Raw genomic sequence first — 17,278 nt, 5'->3', positions numbered from 1 at the left:
AGCCTCTCCAATCTCTTTTAAAGACATACAGAGGTGGTCAGTTGGTCATGAGACTTTGCAAACCTTGCAGAGGTAATCCAGTACCATAGTGTGGAGGGTGGAAGTAGCTGGCGCCGATTAGCTTGAGAAGGCAGCTAAAACTGACACAAATAATTGGATCATAAAATCCTTTTCCACAGTCTAGGGATGTGAATCTGTTCCTTGTTTGTTGTTTAATTATGCACGAGACTGAGAGCTCTGGAGGGCAAGGCGACACGCATACATCTTTTTCTTCTTTGATGGCTCAGGTAGGTCCTCAACAAAGATTTGACACACAGTAGGTCCTCAATAAATATTTGGTGACTAAATAAAGGGATACAGTTGCCATAGCTTGGTTGCCTCTAAAGGTAGAACTAGGACAAGACCTTGAGTGCTCCTGCCTCATTTGGGAGATGATCCCAGGGAGCATGAATGAAGGACCAGAGAGGAGTGAGACGAGCAGGAAAGTCGGTGTAGGATGATTATCAAGGTCACGACAGAGGACAGCTGGAGCGCTGCCGGGCTCAGAACTTTCTGAGCCGCACGGAGCGGGCTCTCAGAACTGCCTGCCAGATCGACCTGCAGGTGCCTTTTATCCCTTGTCCACAGTCCTCCTGGGTTGAGGCCTGCCCTTGGATCTTGGACTCCTGACTGTGTGTGGCCCCGGCCCGGTGCTGCGCGGGCTCCCCTCCAGGCATCTCAGGGTCAGTGAAGCCCTGGGGTTGACAGGAGAAGGCAGGGGGCTTCTACTGCGGTGTGATGCTGTTTCAGGAGCTGAGTGGTAGCCCCGAGGAAGGCCGCCACTCCAAGGCTGCAGACCAGCGAACTAAAGGCAGAGGGAAGACTAGGTAAGACAGACTTTGCCAGTTTCTATTATCTAGAGGTCTTAGTCCCTTTACAAACTTTTCCCCTATATGATCCTATTATGTATTCCAGGCATGGGTGGACTCCGAAGTCAAAGAGTCTAATGGAAGTCCCTCGTGTCTGTAACTTGTACTTGCAAAGCTCTGTGAAGATGGGAAAGGGAAAAGAAGGAACAGTTACTCTCCAAGGAAGTGAATTAATCGCACAAGCATGCACACTGTCTGGGGGGTAACTGCGCAGGGGATCAGCTCAGCTCCAGGCTACAGGTGACCACCTCCGCCTTGTGCCATATTCATCCTCCTGGTCCCACTGCAGCATCGTGGGATTGTTGCTGACTTTGGGGGATAACATTACCCTGCTCTGGCTCAGGCTGACTGTGAGCGCCCTCGTGACTGTCTATGCAGCCTGCTGTGCTCACCCACCAGGCCCTCTGCTGCCTGCACAGCCCAGCTGGGAACTGGGGGCAGGTACTCGCAGGCCGTTCTCAGGAGTGTGGGAGGTCCCCAGTCCAAACTGCAGCTGGAAGCCTGTGCCATTTCTCCTGACATCTGGACAGACGTGAGCATGGGGAGGCCCGGTGGGAAGAACTCTTTGTCAGTGTCAGGCAGGGAAGGAGAAAGCAAAGAAGAAGCCGTCGTGTCTCGTTGCGTGTCACGTGAGAGGCAGCGGCTCAGCACACCTCACGTGGCCTGTGATGTTTATCAGGAGCTCTCCTAAACCCACCGATGTTTCAGGCCAGGAAGGAGCCTCTCGTTCTTTGTGCCGATGAGAGAGCTGAGATGTGGCAGGTTCAGTGCCATGCAGGTGACACGGCCCGTGGGTGGTCCTACAGGAAGGCGTGGGAAACACCTGGCAATGAAGGGACCTGTCTGATGGGAGGGTTTTCTCCGTGGGGCTTCCAGACATTTACGAGACGCGGCCAGGCCCTACCTAAGCACAAAACCTCATGCTCTATGCGAGGGTTTTAAATTAAAACAAGGTTTAAAATAATAAGAATAATAAATGTAAATAAAATAAAACAAGGTTAATATCTCCATTTCACATTTAAAAGCTTTTACAATTATTTTGTTTTTAAATGTCAGCGTAAACTCACTTAAGTGGCTCAACATAATTGGACTTTAATTCGCAGGCTTAAAACATCTGAAAAGTGACTTGGATTGAGTGCTTCTCCATATTTGGGAGGCCTGATGAAGACTGAGAGTAGAAGGGATGGACGTAAACACACCCACGTTTGTAACCAGCTAGGAGAAGAGCTATGCTTCCAGAGACTTTATAAAGGGCGTTATGAACGCAGGGTTATGAGAGTACACAGCTGCAACCCCGATATCCTGCCTGCACTGCCAAACCCCTGCCAGTGATGTCTGAGGGTGACAGCAGCAGTGTGACTCTGGGCGTGGAATGGGGCCATCACTGCTGTCCTCCAAACCGTCGTAACCAGATCTTGGGCATGCCGGGGGTCCACGGCGGGACTGGACAAGTTTTCACCTTCCTGGACACCTCTTCCCTGGTGAAATGCCATGATCACTGTCGGTGGATTTAGAGAGGAGGTTGTCATCAGGTTTTTCCTGTAAGCTGGCTCATTAAATTGATGAAGCTCCCTGTGGTTAGTCACTTTAAACACCAGACTTACAAACCAACCCATAAATGTAGATTTAATTCTGGTTTGTTCACCTTGGGTTTTTTTGGTTGTTGTTTTAAGTTTTTATTTAAATTCCAGTTAGTTAACATACAGGGTAATATTGGTTTCAGGAGTAGAATTTAGTGATCATCACTTACATATGACATCCAGTGCTCATCACAACACGTGCCCTCCTTAATGCCCATCACCCACCCCCGTCCACTTCCCTTCTTCAACCCTCTGTGTTCTCTACAGTTAAGAGTCTGACTTCCGGTTTGCCTCTCTCTCTCCCCCACCATGTTCGTCTGTTTTGTTTCTTCAGTTCTACATATCAGTGAAATCACGTGGTATTTGTCTTTCTCTGACGTATTTCACTTAGCATAGAATACCCCAGCTCCATCCATGGCATTGCAAATGAAAAGATTTCATTTTTTTGATGGATGAGTAATATTTCATTGTGTGTGTGTGTGTATGTATACACATCTTCTTTATCCATTCATCAGTCCACGGACATCTGGACTCTTCATAATTTAGCTATTGTAGATAATGTTGCTATAAACATTGGGGTGCTTCTATCTCTTTGAATTAGTATTTTTGTATCCTTTGGGTAAATACCTAGTAGTGTAATTGCTGGGTCGTGGGGTAGCTCTATTTTTAGCTTTTTGAGGAAGCTCCATACTGTTTTCCAGAGTGGCTGCACCAGTTTGCATTCCCACCAACAGTGCAAGAGGGTTCCCGTTCTCCGCATCCTCGCCAACACCTGTTGTGTCTTGTGGTGTTAATTTTAGCCACTCTGACCAGTGTGAGGTCCTATCTTATAGTTTTGATCACTATTTTCCTGATGCTGAGTGATGTTGAGCATTTTTTTCATGTGTCAGCCATTTGTATGTCTTCTTGGGAGAAATGTCTGTTCATGTCTTCTGCCCATTTCTTGACTGGATTTTTTGTTTTCGGTGCTGAGTTTGATAAGTTCTTTATAGTTTGAATACTAGCCCTTTATCTGATAAGATTTGCAAACATCTTCTCCCATTCAGGAGGTTGTCTTTGGCTTCATCTGCTGTTTCTTTTGCTGTGCAAAAGCTTTTTCTCTTGATGAAGTCCCAGTAGTTTATGTTTGCTTTTGTTTCCCTTGCCTTTGGAAACGTGTCTAGCAAGAAGTTTCTGCAGCCAAGGTTGAAGAGGTTGCTGCCTGTGTTCTCCTCTAGGATTTTGATGGATTCCTGTCTCACATTTAGGTCTTTCATCCATTTGAGTCTATTTTTGTGTGTGGTGTAAGGAAATGGTCCAGTTTCATTCTTCTGCTTATGGCTGTCCAATTTTCCCAACACCAATTACTGAAGAGACTGGTTTTTTTCCATTGGATAGTCTTTCCTGCTTTGTCGAAGACTAGTTGACCGTAGAGTTGAGGGACCATTTCTGGCTTCTCTATTCTGTTCCATTGATTTATGTGTCTGTTTTTGTGCCAGTACCGTTCTTTCTTGGTGATTACAACTTCATAGTAGATCTTGAAATCCAGAATTGTGATGCCACCAGCTTTGGTTTTCTTTCTCAACATTCCTTTAGGTATAGAGGCTTTTTTCTGGTTCTATACAAACTTTAGGATTGTTTGCTCCAGCTCTGTGAAAAACGTTGATGGAATGTTGATAAGGATTGCATTGAATACGTAGATTGCTCTGGGTAGCATAGACACTTTAACAATATTTGTTCTTCCAATCCATGAGCATGGAATGTTTTTCCATTTCTTTCTGTCTTCCTCAATTTCTTTCATAAGTGTTTTGTAGTTATCGGAGTACAGATCCTTTACTTCTTTGATTAGGTTTATTCCTAGGCGTCTTAGGGCATTTGGTGCAATTTAAATGGGACTGATTCCTTAATTTCTCTTTCTTTGGTCTCATTGTTGGTGTATAGAAATGCAACTGACTTCTGTGCATTGGTTTGATATCCTGCCACTTTGCTGAATTCCTGTATGTGTTCTAGCAGTTCTGGGGTGGAGTCTTTGGGTTTCCACATAAAGTATGTTATCATCATGGAGAGTGAAAGTTTCACTTCCTCTTTGCTAATTTGGATGCCTTTTATTTCTTTTGTTGTCTGGTTGCTGAGGCTAAGACTTCTAGTACTATGTTGAACAGCAGTGGTGATAGTGGGCGTCCCTGTCATGTTCCTGACCTTAGGGGAAAAGCTCTCAGTTCAATATCATTGAGAATGATATTAGTGTGGCTTTTCATGGATGGCTTTTATGATATTGAGGTATGTTCCTCTATCCCTATACTGTGCAGAGTGCTCATCAAGAAAGGATGCTGTACTTTGTCGAATGTTTTTTGTGCATCTACTGAGATGATCATATGGTTTTTATCATTTCTCTTGTGAATGTCATGTACTTCGTTGGTTGATTTGCCAGAGGGGAAGTGGGTGGGGGATGGGCAATAGAGATGAAGCAAATTAAGAGCTCTAAACTTCTAGTTCTAAAACAAATCAGTCACAGAAATTCAAAAAGTAAGCACAGGGAAGAGAGGCAATAGTATTGCAATAACTTTGTGCAGGGACAGATGGTGAGTACATTTCTCCTGGAGAGCGCCGAGTGATGGACAGGATTGTCCAATCACTAAGTTGTACTCCTGAGACTAATGTAACATTCTGTGTTGACTGTACTTCGATAAATATTAAAGAACAGGGGCTTCTAAAAGAAATCACAGTGGATCCATGAAAGGCAAATATACAGCCATTCCTAATATGAAGACACCTCTTCAGAAGGGATAAACATTTCTCAAATGTTCTTCAATGTTAATCTTTGAAAAAATTTCTTTGAGAGAGAGAGAAAGAACTAGCACAGAGGGAGGGGCAAAGGGAGAGAGAATCTCAAGTAGACTCCCACCTGAGTCCGGGGCCCAACACACGGTTAAGCTTTCAACCCGTAAGATCATGAACTGAGCCAAACCAAGAGCTGGAACTCAACTGACTCAGCCGACCGGGAGCCACTCGAATGTTCTTAAGTGCAAAACGCGTGCTGTAAACCCTGGGGGGGTAGGAGGGGGGTAGGAGGACATTTGTGACACACAGTCTACCTAGAAGGGGGGATGCCTGCAGGGCCTGAGCATGGGAGCTAAGGATGGTGGGAAGATGCCAAGCCTCCCCTTCCCACCGTGCGTGGTGCCAGGACCCTCCCAGGAGCTTGACCTTCAGGGTGAAGGGCTAAGTGCTGACAGGACCCCGCTGACCTGCACTGATGATGAGGGACCCACTGTGGGCAGAACTGTGGCGCCCCCGGGTTCCACCACTGCCTGGCGCGCACTTTGCTCTTGTCCCCAGGCAGTTGGAGGTGCTCCCCCTCTCTGTCCCTGGCTCTGCCACAGTTGCTCTGCCCCGCTCCCCGCAGGACCCCCGTGTAGACAGGAGGTGCAGCTCTCACAGCGGCAGGTCACAGGTGAGTGTGAGCTGCTCCCTGCTGCCTTTGGGCCGCTGCGGGGCCTGCGGGCTCCGGGTGGGCGGCGATGGCCTCCGGGCTGTGGCTGAGAACCCCTGACGCCCAAGCACTGACCATGAGCCGGCGCGTGCAGCCCTTCCACAGCTCCGTGGGCTGAGGGCTGCCACCTGCTGCCCCAGTCCTAGCCTCCTGGGCCAGGAGCCAGCATGCTCCACAGGAACAGGGAACACGAAGCCCCTCCTGCTCTCCCCTACACCCCTCCTTGGGCAATTCACAATCCCTGTATTCGGGGTGAGGAGTTTGTTCACACTCTTGCTGGCAAAGTGGTTCCTGTGCATGATGTCCAGTTCATTGCTTTTTCCCTTTTGTCCCCTGTGCTTGTGGGATCTCAGAGACACCTTTGATCCACACACACCCCCCAAACACGCAGGAACACTCCCTGGCTGGCCCTGCCAGCCAGCCTCATACTACTGGCCCAGGGCTGGGGGACGCCACACCAAGCATCAGGTCAGCAGTTCCCCAGAGCCTCCTGGGCCCCCCTGTGCTCCTGGTAACGAGGTGAAGAGACTGTCATCTCAGTGTGACAGCGTGTCCTGGGATAGTGTCTGGGAAGGGAGTCTTGAGGCAGGAGTGCTACAGAGTGGGAGGGCCTGCGTGGGATCCACCGGCCCAGCACTTCCCCCCACCCCCGACCCAGAGCAGGAGGGTTTTCTCCACTCTGGGCTCAGACAGACTGGGGATCTGCCCGCAGGGAGAAGACCCCTTTGTTCTCTGAAATTTTTCACGCAGGGTCCAATTTGGATGTGTTTGGTTTGCAGCACCATGGAAGAGGACCTGGAGACCCTGCTGGCCTTGGAATGGGCCAACATCATAGACAATTACATTCAGGTGAGGTCCAGAGAGGGACCATTGACACGAGGAGCACCCACTGCAGGGGCGGGGACCATAGCCTGCAGGCACAGGGGAGGCCCAGGTGTGGACCAGAGCCAAGGATGGGCCCATTCAGCCCAGACAAGGACCAGAGTCATCGGACACAAGGGAGACCCGGGGGAGGGTCCTAGGCATGCGTAGCGGGTGAGGGTCCATCGGGGATCATAGTTGTCAGTAGCCGATGAGGCCCAGGTGGGGACCACAGGCAGCAGGAGCACCGGAGGCCGAGGCGGGGATCACAGGCAGGTGTGAGCAGCTCCGACCCAAACGGAATCCTAAGCAGCAAGAGCAGATATGGCCCAGGCAGGGAGCAGAGCCGCAGTCCAGCAGGTGAGCCCAAGTGGGCACGTTGCCAGCAGGAGCAGGGGAGCCAGGCGGGGCGCATCACTGGTAGAAGCAGGGGAGGCTGTCAGGCGGCTCCCCTGGGGCAGACAGGTCCTGCCTTTCATGCTGGGCCATTTTCAGAGGGTCCTGGGCTCCCTGAGGATGCAGGGGAGAAAGGAGCCGTTCTGCTCCCTCCTTTCCCCCATGGCCCCGGCTCTGACAGGACCCCCACCACAGGCCCCCTCTGTTTCAGGCACACCCAGCAGGGGCTCCCCGGGACCCACGGGAAGATGCTGAGCTCTCGCTGTGCAGGCTCACGGACCGTCATGGCTTTCTGCAGCGAGTCCCCTGGGCCCTCCTTCATCCATCTCGGGGGTGGATTGTGTTTGCAAGAACGCCTCTCTGGAGGCAGGACCCATCTCCCCAGGTCAGGGCCTGGTCCCCTGGAGCCCTCTGAGGGCCAGAGTCTGGGCTGGGCTGGAGCCAAGAGACCCAGGAGGCAAACCCAGGACGAGGGCAGCAATGGAGCCAGGCCTTGGGCCAGGCCCCTGGGCACTCCGAGGAGGGGCCTCCACACTTGCTTCTGGGAGGGCCACATGTCTGCCTCCTGCATTCAGATGGTGGGTCCAGTCAGTCAGCAGGACTCCCGAGGAGGAGGGGCTCTGGGAAGGTGGTGCTCTTTCTATAGGAGGGCGGTCTGGTCTAGGGCGAAGGCCTGAGGGTCAGTGACACCCCAGGCCAGGGCCGCCACAGCTCCCAATGGTTTCCTGTTGAGTCCCCCTGTGCTGGCGTAGGCCCTGCTGATGCGGGAGCCTAGCCGGAGGGACAGGAATGCAGTTTGAGCCTGGACAGATTATGGTGCAGGTGAATAGGGGCAGGAGGGGGAGCTGTGTGGAGAGCTCAACAGTGGGCTGTGTGCTTCAAGGCCTGGGTTCCCAGAGGGGCCGACCTGGAGGGCAGTGAAGACTGGCACGGAGGAGCCGCCAGGCAGGCTTGGACAAGAGGCCTCACGACAAGATGCTATGTTCTTCCACCGAGGGGGTGCCTTGTACCACAGAACCTGGGTGGCCCCTGTGAGCGGCTTGGCCTTCCGAGTGCGGCCGGGTCACGGCTCTCCTGCGATGCCTGGTCCCGGGGGGCAGCCTCCAGCAGCCCTGAGGCCCCCAGGCACCACCCCAAACCTGCATCCCCCTATGACCACTGCGCTGCGAGCCTCACGGAGAAGGGCCCCGACGTGAAGCCAGGCCCAGCCCCGGGCACACATGGACACAGGATCGTGAGCTTTCTTTAATGGCCTCATGGTAAACAGTTTGCCTTTCAGGCCGACCTGCTGCCATCCTCGAAAGCAGCCTGTTCCTTGTGTGAACTTGGGCCCAGCTGCAATCCGTGTGCAACTCCATGCTCAACCCTTCCCCGCGTTACAGGGGGGCCGTGACGCATCCCGGGCATTAGGAAACCAGAACGCCAGAGGGGGGTCAGACCGTGTTCGTGAAGGAAGAGGCTGGTCAGCGGGGAGAAGACAGACGAGAGAAATCGTGGACAAATTGGAGTTTATCTCAATCAGAACTTGCTCTCTGCACAAGGCCCCATTCAGAGAGCAAGAAGGAAAGCTAGGCGGGCGGACACGTGTTCCCATTTGTGCACCAAACGCGGGGCCCTTGCAGACTGAGGATGCGTGGCTCTGTGATCAAACACACGTCTCAGCACACGGTGGACACAAGATGTGAATGGACACTTGAGCGAGGAAGATGCACACACACGCGCACACACGTGCACACACGCGCACGCACACACACACACGCACACACACCGATGTGCATTCATCCAGTGTGTGTGGGGGGGTCAGAGCAACACGTGAAAAGACGGTGAACCTTTGCACCACCTGGAGACACCCCGCCCGCCACACACCCCTGTCAGGAAGGCTGGGGGCACCCAGTGCTGGCGCCCAAGGGGGCAGCGGGAGCTGGGGTGCAGGGTCACGCAGCCAGGCTGGAAGGCAGTCCAGCAGCTCCTTACAAAGCTTAACACGGCTTCACCATCACCCCAACGTGCTCATAGATTTTGACCCAACTGGTTTGAAATCCTTTATCCTGCATGAAACTTCCCTTCTTGTTCATGATGGCTCAACCCTGGAAGCACCCAACAAGCCCTTCGATGAACAGACCCTGGCAATCCGTAACACAGAGGACAATTCAGGGACACAAAGGACCACGCTACGGATGTGCTGGATGCCAGGGCTGCAGCTCGGCTGCGCTTGGCTCAGGGAAGGAAGCCAGATCGTGCATGGTTGTGTTCACAGGACATCTGGAACAGGCCAGACCAAGGGGGAGGGGAGGCCTCAGGGGCTGCGGGGAGCGGTGCAGGGGGGAGTGACTGGCAACAAAGGGGACATTCAGGGTGGGGCGGCTGCTCCAGGGCTGGAGGGGCCTAGCTGGCTGCTCAGTGAAGACCCAGGAGCTGCCGGTCCCACAGTGGGAGCTTTCGTGGAGGCAAACAGAAAACACCAGAATGAAAATAAACTCCATCACACTGTATGTCTGAGAAAGCTGCCCGTCACTGTGTGTAGACCTGACCCCAAAGAAACCGCACCCACTCAGGTGCCCTTGAGACCGCTGGTCCCGTGTGGCTGGATTCTGCACTTGGGGGTCTCACTGTGCGGGTCGGCCAGACAAGAGCCACCCACCCAGCTCTCCCTTTTCCTAGGCAGCCAGCCCTGTTCCACGTGCTCTGGGCCTATTCCATGTACAACACCCTGAGTCTCCCCCGTGAGAGGCCTGCTGCCCCGTGGGTGTCCTTTGTCAAGAGTAGTCGTGACCCACCAGGACACATAGTTAGGACTCCAGCTCCCATTGTCCCAGAGACACAAGGGAGGGGCTCTCTACTCTAGGACTGAGGCCAGGGCTGGGGTGCAGACCTCACTGCAGGGGCTGCCAGGGGCTCTAGTGTGCACCGCTGTTGTCTTAAAACTCAGGTCTGGATCCTGAGGAGACCTTCCTAGGAATCAGAACCTCTGCGGGGAGGGAGGTTCCCATGACCCTGACCTCCACTATGTCAAGGTGGCCTCGTTCCATTCGGGTCTGGCTCTACTGCCAGGGCATCAGCCAGATCGTGGGGGTCCTGCTGATGTTCCTGTCCACGGAGGACACATTCTACATGCCATGCACGGCAGGGGACCAGCTGGGCGCCTGGATGGAACTCGGAGCTCAGGGCTGCTCCAGCAGTGGGGCAGGTGAGGACCCCCACCCAGCCCTCCTCCCCACTAGCAAAGGGCATCACCTCCCCAGTTGGCTTTCGGGGTCCTGCAGCCATGACCACAGACCCCACCCTTTGCAAACCACTCCTGTGGGTCCTTCAGCTTCCTGTCTGGCTGCCGGCTTGCCCCCCAGTTACCCCCATCAGTCCACAGCTAGACGAAGCCCAGGTGCCAGCATCTCCCGCTCCCATGGGCCCCCAGCCTGGCTCCCAAGCCCAGGAGATGTCCCTGCACACCCCCACCTCCCTCCCCGTGGACTGCACTCCCTGCCCCTCCGTGCTGGGGACCCCCTGCTGGAACCACTGCAGGAAAGAGTTGCTTGGTCAGATGGGCCTGGTCCTCAGCCCAGGGCACCCACCCAGCTGGGTGTCTGTGACGAGGAGGGTTCTCGGCCCCTGCCCCCCTACCCGGCCTGGATTGCAGTCCTGCTGTCTGGGAAGAGCAGATCCAGCCCATGCTCGGGAGGGCTGTGGGCACACATGGGAGTCAGGGCACGGGAGAGGTGACACCTCTCAGGACTCACCCCTACCTTGTGGGGGAGAAGGCCCTGATTGCTGGGGGGCCTGGGACCTTCTCAGGCTTCTTCATTCCAGGGTTCCCCAAACTACTGAGATTCCAGGGCCATCACGAGCTCATACTAGACAAAGCATTCCCAAGGTTGAAGAAGTACCTGGCAAGTAAAAGATGCCCAGAGGCCTTGTCCCCATTGCCCCGGGCAGGGATGGGGGCAAGCAGAGCCCTGCCAAAGCTGCCCAGAGTTTGCTGTCCTGTTCCTTCTCCTGCTGGGTCCAGGGGCACCCTCAGGGCTGAATGGGGCCATGGAATTGTGTCCACCTGGCTGCACGGGGCCCTGGCCCAAGGAGGGTGGGGGCCGCTGGCTGGGTCCTGAGCATCCTTCTGCCCTTCCACCAGGACGAGGAACAGATGTGCACTGGCATTTACACCACCAAGTGGTTCCTTCAGTGTTTCATCGACCGGGCAAGGCCACCCAAGCAGACCTGGTTCCAGACCTGCTCCCTGCCCCTGGCCCCCGGGGAGGGCCGAGATCAGCCCCACACTCCAGACCAGCCAGGTCTGACCCGGAGGCCCTAAGGCTGAGGCTCCCAGACCAGACCCACCCTGCAGAACTCGAGAGGCCCCCTTGACGAGGTTCCCGGGGAAGGGCTGTCTCTGTCTCAGCTCCCCCAGGTCAGCCTAGGGAATGGACAGGCCCTCGGCCCCTTCTGCAGCCAGCCTGGAGTCCTCACAGGGCGTGTGGCCACCGAGTGTGGGGCAGAGGCTCTGGCCCCCCAGGTTTGTGGGTCGTGTAGCCAGGCCCGTACCACCCAGAGTCCTCAGGAGCCCCATCTTCCCCGGGAGGAGTGCACCTGCAGGAGGGGCTGCGGGGCCTCCTATGATGCAGCCAGGGGGGCAACAGGGGCTCTGGGCAGGTGGGAGACCCTAGCCCGGGCTGAGACCCCCGTGGGCCCCACTGAGGCCGCTCCTCACACCCCTGCTGTCCCCCTTCTCGCTCACTCTGAAGCTCTGAGACGCCTACATCCTGGAAGGGGAGTGTGTACTCACAGCCATGGCAACACCGTCCTCAAGGTGCGCAGCAGTAAGTGAGCCCATGGGAGCCCGGGTGTGTCCGAGGATGGGGGGCAGGGGCGTTGGCCCACTGCTTTGAGGATCGAGGAGCGTGCACTCCTCTATGGAGAGACGGAGGCTGGCAGGCGGGTTGGAGGCAGCCTGCATAGGAGCAGCAGGCATGGGTCCCCCCCACCCCCGCCACAGCTCTGTCCACGACACTCCTGGGCACAGGGGCACCCCAGAAGGGGTCCCTGGGAGGCACCCTGGGGCAGCAGGGTGGGCCCCTCTGGGCCTGCCTCACACCCATTGGCCAGAACACCTCCTGAAGCTTCCCCTGGAAGGTCATCGGGAGTTTCTGCAGGACACCCTGTACCAGCCCCGGCCCTAGAGGATGAGCTGGTGCTCAGACAGCTTCGGCCTCCGTGGCCCAGCTGTGAAGGATGAAGTGCGACCTGCCTCCCCCCAGAGCTGGGCTCAGGGCCCCGTCCCCTCTCGATTCACCCTCCTGGGGCAGCACACGGTGGACAGAGCCCCCAGTGCCTTCCTCCTCAGCTCTGACCCTCTCCTTTTCTTCTCCAACCATGGGGAACCCAGGCCAGGGCCAGGCAGTGGGGTCACTCATTGCAGGGGCTGGCCATCAGCAGCCTGGAGGGTTTTGTCACGGGCAGGCCAGGTGGACACAGGGAACCATGAGCACACCCTGGGGTCCAGCCATGTGGGGACAAAGAGCCTGGTAGAGACACTAACGCAGTCTGCCTCCTTGCAGCGGGCCCTGAAGAGTTCTCCACAACGCCCCTGGGCCTGGAGCAAGTGTCCCGGACCCCCAGGTCCCTCCTCCTGCCTCCTAGCATTCAGACACTCCCCAGAGTGGAAGGGCTGACATCCCAGGCCCTGCCACCCAGCGTGAGCAGCCGGGCCCTTTCCGGGCCTGGCCAACCTCCAGGCCCAGGAGCCGTTGCAGAAGTGAACGTCCAGGGAGCCCACGGCTGCATACCTGCAGCTGGAAGTCCCAGGGGCTCAGGTTCTGGCCTGGCAGCCCCCAGCCCAGGACACCTCGCTGGCCCAGCTGCCCCCAGAGTGATGGAATTCTCTCCCCAATCTCCCAGCGCACCAGGAGGGTGCAGGCAGGTGGCCACCAGACATCGGCTTGAAGCCACAACAGTGGGTCCCTTTCCCCTCAGTGCCTACCCAGGACAGCCCAGTGACCAACCACAGACCAGGCCCCAGAACGCCCCTGGAACTCCCAGGACGGGGTCCCCCCAGCTCGCTAAAGAGCAAGCTGTAGGGCTCATGACACCCTTCCTGCCCTGTGCCCCTGCAGCCCAGCCCCTCTCTGCGGAGTGACCGGCGCAGCCAAGACAAAGGCAGGGCAGAGCTGATCCAGTAGCCCCAAGGCCTCGCCCCTGCCCGGGACCGTCTGAGCTCTGTGACCACGGGGAAGCCTCATGCTCCCTGGCCTCCGAAGCAGAGTGTGATGCTGAGCGTGGGGACCCTGAGGCTCTGGCCGCCAGCACCATGTCCTGCCTCTTCACACTGGCCTTCCTGGAGTACAGCATCCCCCTCAGGAGGCACAAGTCCCCGACCGAGGGGGACCTCAACTGGCCTGGCCCCAGGCCCTTGGGGAGCACAGAGGATACAAGCCCCCCAGGACGAGAATGAAGAGTGATGGGAACAAGCCCCCCGTGGCCCTGGCCAGTCCTGGGTTCTGGCCCAAGGCTGGCGAGCCCTCTCAGAGCTCTATGAGGCCACTTGGGCAGGCCCCACAGATCCATGTCTCCAACCTAGGGCAGCACTGGGAACCACAGGCCACCCCAGCTAAGGCGTAGCAGGGCCAGGTAGGTAGGTCCCCCCGCCCCCACCACCCCACGGTAGGAGGCAGGTGCCTCCAGAGGCCAGGTCTCCAGCAGTCACCTGCCAGCAAGAGGGCAGAGGCCGAGGCCATGCAGATGTGCTGGGACCTGCCCGGGAACCCCAATGCTGTGGCTCCCCCTCAGGTCTGCAGTACTCAGCGCCTGCCCCTGGGGTGGGGGGCCACACTCAGGAAACATGCCACCCCCGCAGAGTCAGCACAAGCTCCAGGGTGGGGGACACTAACTCCCATGCCCATGGGGATGTAAGCATTCCCCTAAAGGAGAAGCAGGTCTCCCTCCCCAGGGGAAGGCCACACCCTTGGTTCTGAGCCCCTCTTTGCTGTTGAGAGTTCAATAAAGGGTTGTTGTGTTCAAATGCAAAGTGAGCCTGTTCCTGCAGAGCCCAGAGCTCTTTGCAGGAAGCCCAAGATAGACACACAGAGGGAAGAGGGAGGCTTGGCCTAGGCCGCCTGACCAGTCTCTGCAGCTGTCCCCGCAGAGGGGCTCCAGGCACACAAAGCTGAGGGTCCTAGGTGCCTTCCAATCTCTGCCCGACGCCAGGGTCGAGACCAGCCAAGAATTGACTGGGACTCAGCCTGTGGCCAAAGGGCCAGGACAGGGCTGGGAGGAGACTGACCCCTGGGGTGCTGGTGGCCTCAGTTCACTGCATCTGTGCAAAGCATCCTGGGAGGCCTGTGGTCATTCTGTCCAGGTAGGGTGGGCTGGCAGGGCTCAGGCAGAGCTTCCTTCCTTCCTTCCCCTCCTCCTTCCTCTTTCCCCTCCTCCTCCTGGCATCTTGCACCTCCAGGCCCCCTACCTGTGCTCTGGGGCACAGAGGGCCTGCGGGGATGTCAGAGGGGGCCTGGAAGTGACGGCAGGAGAGCAGGCACTTGCGGCCCATGCGGCCAGGGCCACCCTACTCGGGTGAGCTCGGTTTTCCCACCTCGTGCTACAGGATCTCCCACACCAGGGTCTGGAAGGCGTCCTCACGCCCTAGGAAGAAGGGGATGCCTCAGAGCGGGAATTGGCCTGGTGGCCTAGCAGGTTGGGGGGAGGGGCGCGGGATCCAGCCCTTCCCCACCCTCTCCCCACCCCACATCCCCCACACAGGGATGGAGGCCCTGCTCATCCTGCAGCCCCAGGGCTACCCCCGTGGGGCAGCTGGCTCCTCAGAAGCTCCCCCACAAGCTGGGCCCCTGGTCTGGCTCCCAGCTTGAACATCCCATGTCCCACTCCTATCTGGCCTACCAACCTTGTCCCCAACAGCCCATGAGGAGGGCAGGATGTACAAGGGCCATGGGGCTCTGTGGGGCACAGGGGCCAGGGCCCCAGGGTTGCCACTCTGGCTCAGATCAGGGCAGCTCTCTCCAGGGACCCCCGCCTCTCCCTGGAGCTGTGTCAGCCCAGATCCTGGTCCCGGCCTCCCCAGCTGCTCTGCCGTCTGGGGACACTTACAGCGCTAGAGGCCGCTGGGTCGCTGGTTCCTGGAGCGTCCCAGCCAGTCCCGGAGCTGGGACCGCAGCCTTCGCTGGAGTCCTTCACTGCCTTGATCTGCTCCCTGCAAGGAAGAAGGTGGGAGCTATTTGCTGGGCTGTAGGCTCAGCTGCACAGGACCCTGACAGAGAGACAGGAGGAGAAACAGAGGGGCAGGGAGGCGGATGTCCTCGAAGGACGTGGTGCTGTTGCTGGCAAGCACACACAGGAAGCCTTCTGCAGTGCGCACGTCCTGGTCTCCCACGGCGCTGAGGCCTGCCGGCCGCGTGTCCAGAAAGTCCAGCGGGCACGACTCACCATCCATAACCACTTGCCTCTGATAGGAGTTCTGCGGGAGGACAGGGCCTCAGGACCCCCACCCACCTCACCTAGGATGGGGCCATCCAACCCCAGCCCCTCCCAGGCCCCTCTCCTGCCCGCGCCCAGCTCCCACAAGGAGGGGACAGCATCCTACAGAGCACGGGGAGACAGGCCCACATCAGGACTCATGGCTGGGGACAGGAGCGGCGTGCTGGGCTCACGCTCATCCCCCACGTGATTCTGGGTGAGCTGGAAGGTCAAGGTGCTCTCCCCACAGCGCCAGCGCCCGCCTTCCTCAGCACAGATCCTGAGGCCCATTCTTGCCTCACATCGCTGGGGCACTGGAGAACGTTCTGGTCAGCCTCCTGGCTGCTGTTCTCTGAATCAGCAGATCTGTCTCACGCTGAGCCTTCATCTGGGCCTCGCCCTCACAGCTCCTCGCTGTCTTGGTAGGAATTGAACAGGTGTGTGTGCTTTGTCTTAACCCTGTCCTCGCTCTAATTCTCAGCGGCCTTTGATTGAGCCTCTGTTCACCATCTCAGGATACGGGACCACCTTCCTCTTTCAAGATACAACGTGCAAGCTGTCCTTGGGATTCTGCTCCATGCCCCGGGGAGACCCAGACAGACACATTGCTGAGAAAGAGACACGACTCAGGTTATGTGTTCCCTTGCGAGTTACTGATTCAGGGTTCGCCACTCACAACAGCCACTGGGGACCCAGACTGAGCGGACCCTTTCCCCACCCTCTTGGGAAGGCGACCAGAAAGGGGGATAGTTTCTGTTCAGGACTCAAGGATTTCCTGGAGGCGTTCGTGACACCGGTGTGTAAGAAACAATACATGGGTATACGGTTCCTGGCCAGGTGTCCCAGGCCCCCTGGGACACAGCCGCCCTTTGAGGACCACCACTGTCACAGGGGCCACCCAGGTTCGGAGGTCCAAGGCAGCCCCCTCATGACACGGGTCTCTGCCTGCCCCTGGGAAGACCCGGTCCACACCTGCCTGGTGGCACCTCAGTGATGGCTTTGGTGGCCTTCTCGGTCTGCCTCCCTGGGGCCCCAGGCTTTAACTCACACAGCCAGCTGCTGCGCTCTGCCCGCAGACAGAGCTCCACCGCCTGCCCCTATTCACCTGCACCCCACCCTGTCTGGGTTCACACTGCATTCCTGTCCCTCCCGCTAGACCCCTGCAACCTCAGGGTCTCCACCCACACCCGGGGACTCAACCAAACACGGGCTCTGGTGAGAACAGCAAGTCCAGAGAACCGTACGGTGGCTAGGGAGGTGAGAACACTCAGCCCGCACACTAAGGAGCTCACTAAATCCTTGCGGGGTGGGTCTGGTTTGGGGGGCATGCATCCAACGGGGATCCCCGCTTTCTCAGATGCATGGGGAGATTTCAACAGATAAAGTGACCTGAGGTCTGGGCTTTGCTGGGACACACTTGCTGCTGGGGAAGTGGGTGGTGAGCACAGGCCCCGGGGCTGCACCGGGCTGACTGCCTTTGGGGACTCATCATAATGTTTATCTTTACAAACAAAGGGAATTGTCTAAGTTAAAATGCAAGGACGTGCAGAAGTAGGAAAACACCAAGAGTGGCTGTCTCTTTGAACCCTGCGTCCCTCATTCGTTCTATG

General features: G+C 57.0%; 1 protein-coding gene across 1 annotated transcript; it reads right to left on the bottom strand.

Moving 5' to 3' along the window:
• Positions 1-14,796: 14,796 nt before the first annotated feature.
• LOC121102728 (GTPase KRas-like) lies at positions 14,797-15,959 on the bottom strand. The gene is made up of 5 exons (XM_040630185.1): positions 15,819-15,959; positions 15,488-15,669; positions 15,303-15,405; positions 15,100-15,151; positions 14,797-14,840 (listed from the first exon to the last, which is right to left on the bottom strand). Exons 1-5 carry the CDS (start codon positions 15,957-15,959, stop codon positions 14,797-14,799), a joined length of 522 nt encoding a protein of 173 aa, XP_040486119.1.
• Positions 15,960-17,278: the final 1,319 nt, after the last annotated feature.

This window comes from Ursus maritimus, unplaced genomic scaffold (assembly GCF_017311325.1).
Source record: "Ursus maritimus isolate PB19 unplaced genomic scaffold, ASM1731132v1 scaffold_15, whole genome shotgun sequence".
In the NCBI taxonomy this organism is placed as follows: domain Eukaryota; kingdom Metazoa; phylum Chordata; class Mammalia; order Carnivora; family Ursidae; genus Ursus; species Ursus maritimus.
Note: the sequence above shows the minus strand (reverse complement) of the source record. Positions and strands in the feature narration are given on the sequence as shown.

What these genes read in the sequence shown, in the direction of transcription:
- LOC121102728 (XM_040630185.1), bottom strand. Translation starts at nt 15,959, where the DNA reads ATGGGCCTCAGGATCTGTGCTGAGGAAGGCGGGCGCTGGCGCTGTGGG. An exon ending in ACCCAGCGGCCTCTAGCGCT is followed by an intron (nt 15,152 to 15,302) that starts GTAAGTGTCCCC and finishes TGTGCCCCACAG; the next exon opens with AGCCCCATGGCCCTTGTACA. An exon ending in CATGGGCTGTTGGGGACAAG is followed by an intron (nt 14,841 to 15,099) that starts GTTGGTAGGCCA and finishes CCTTCTTCCTAG; the next exon opens with GGCGTGAGGACGCCTTCCAG.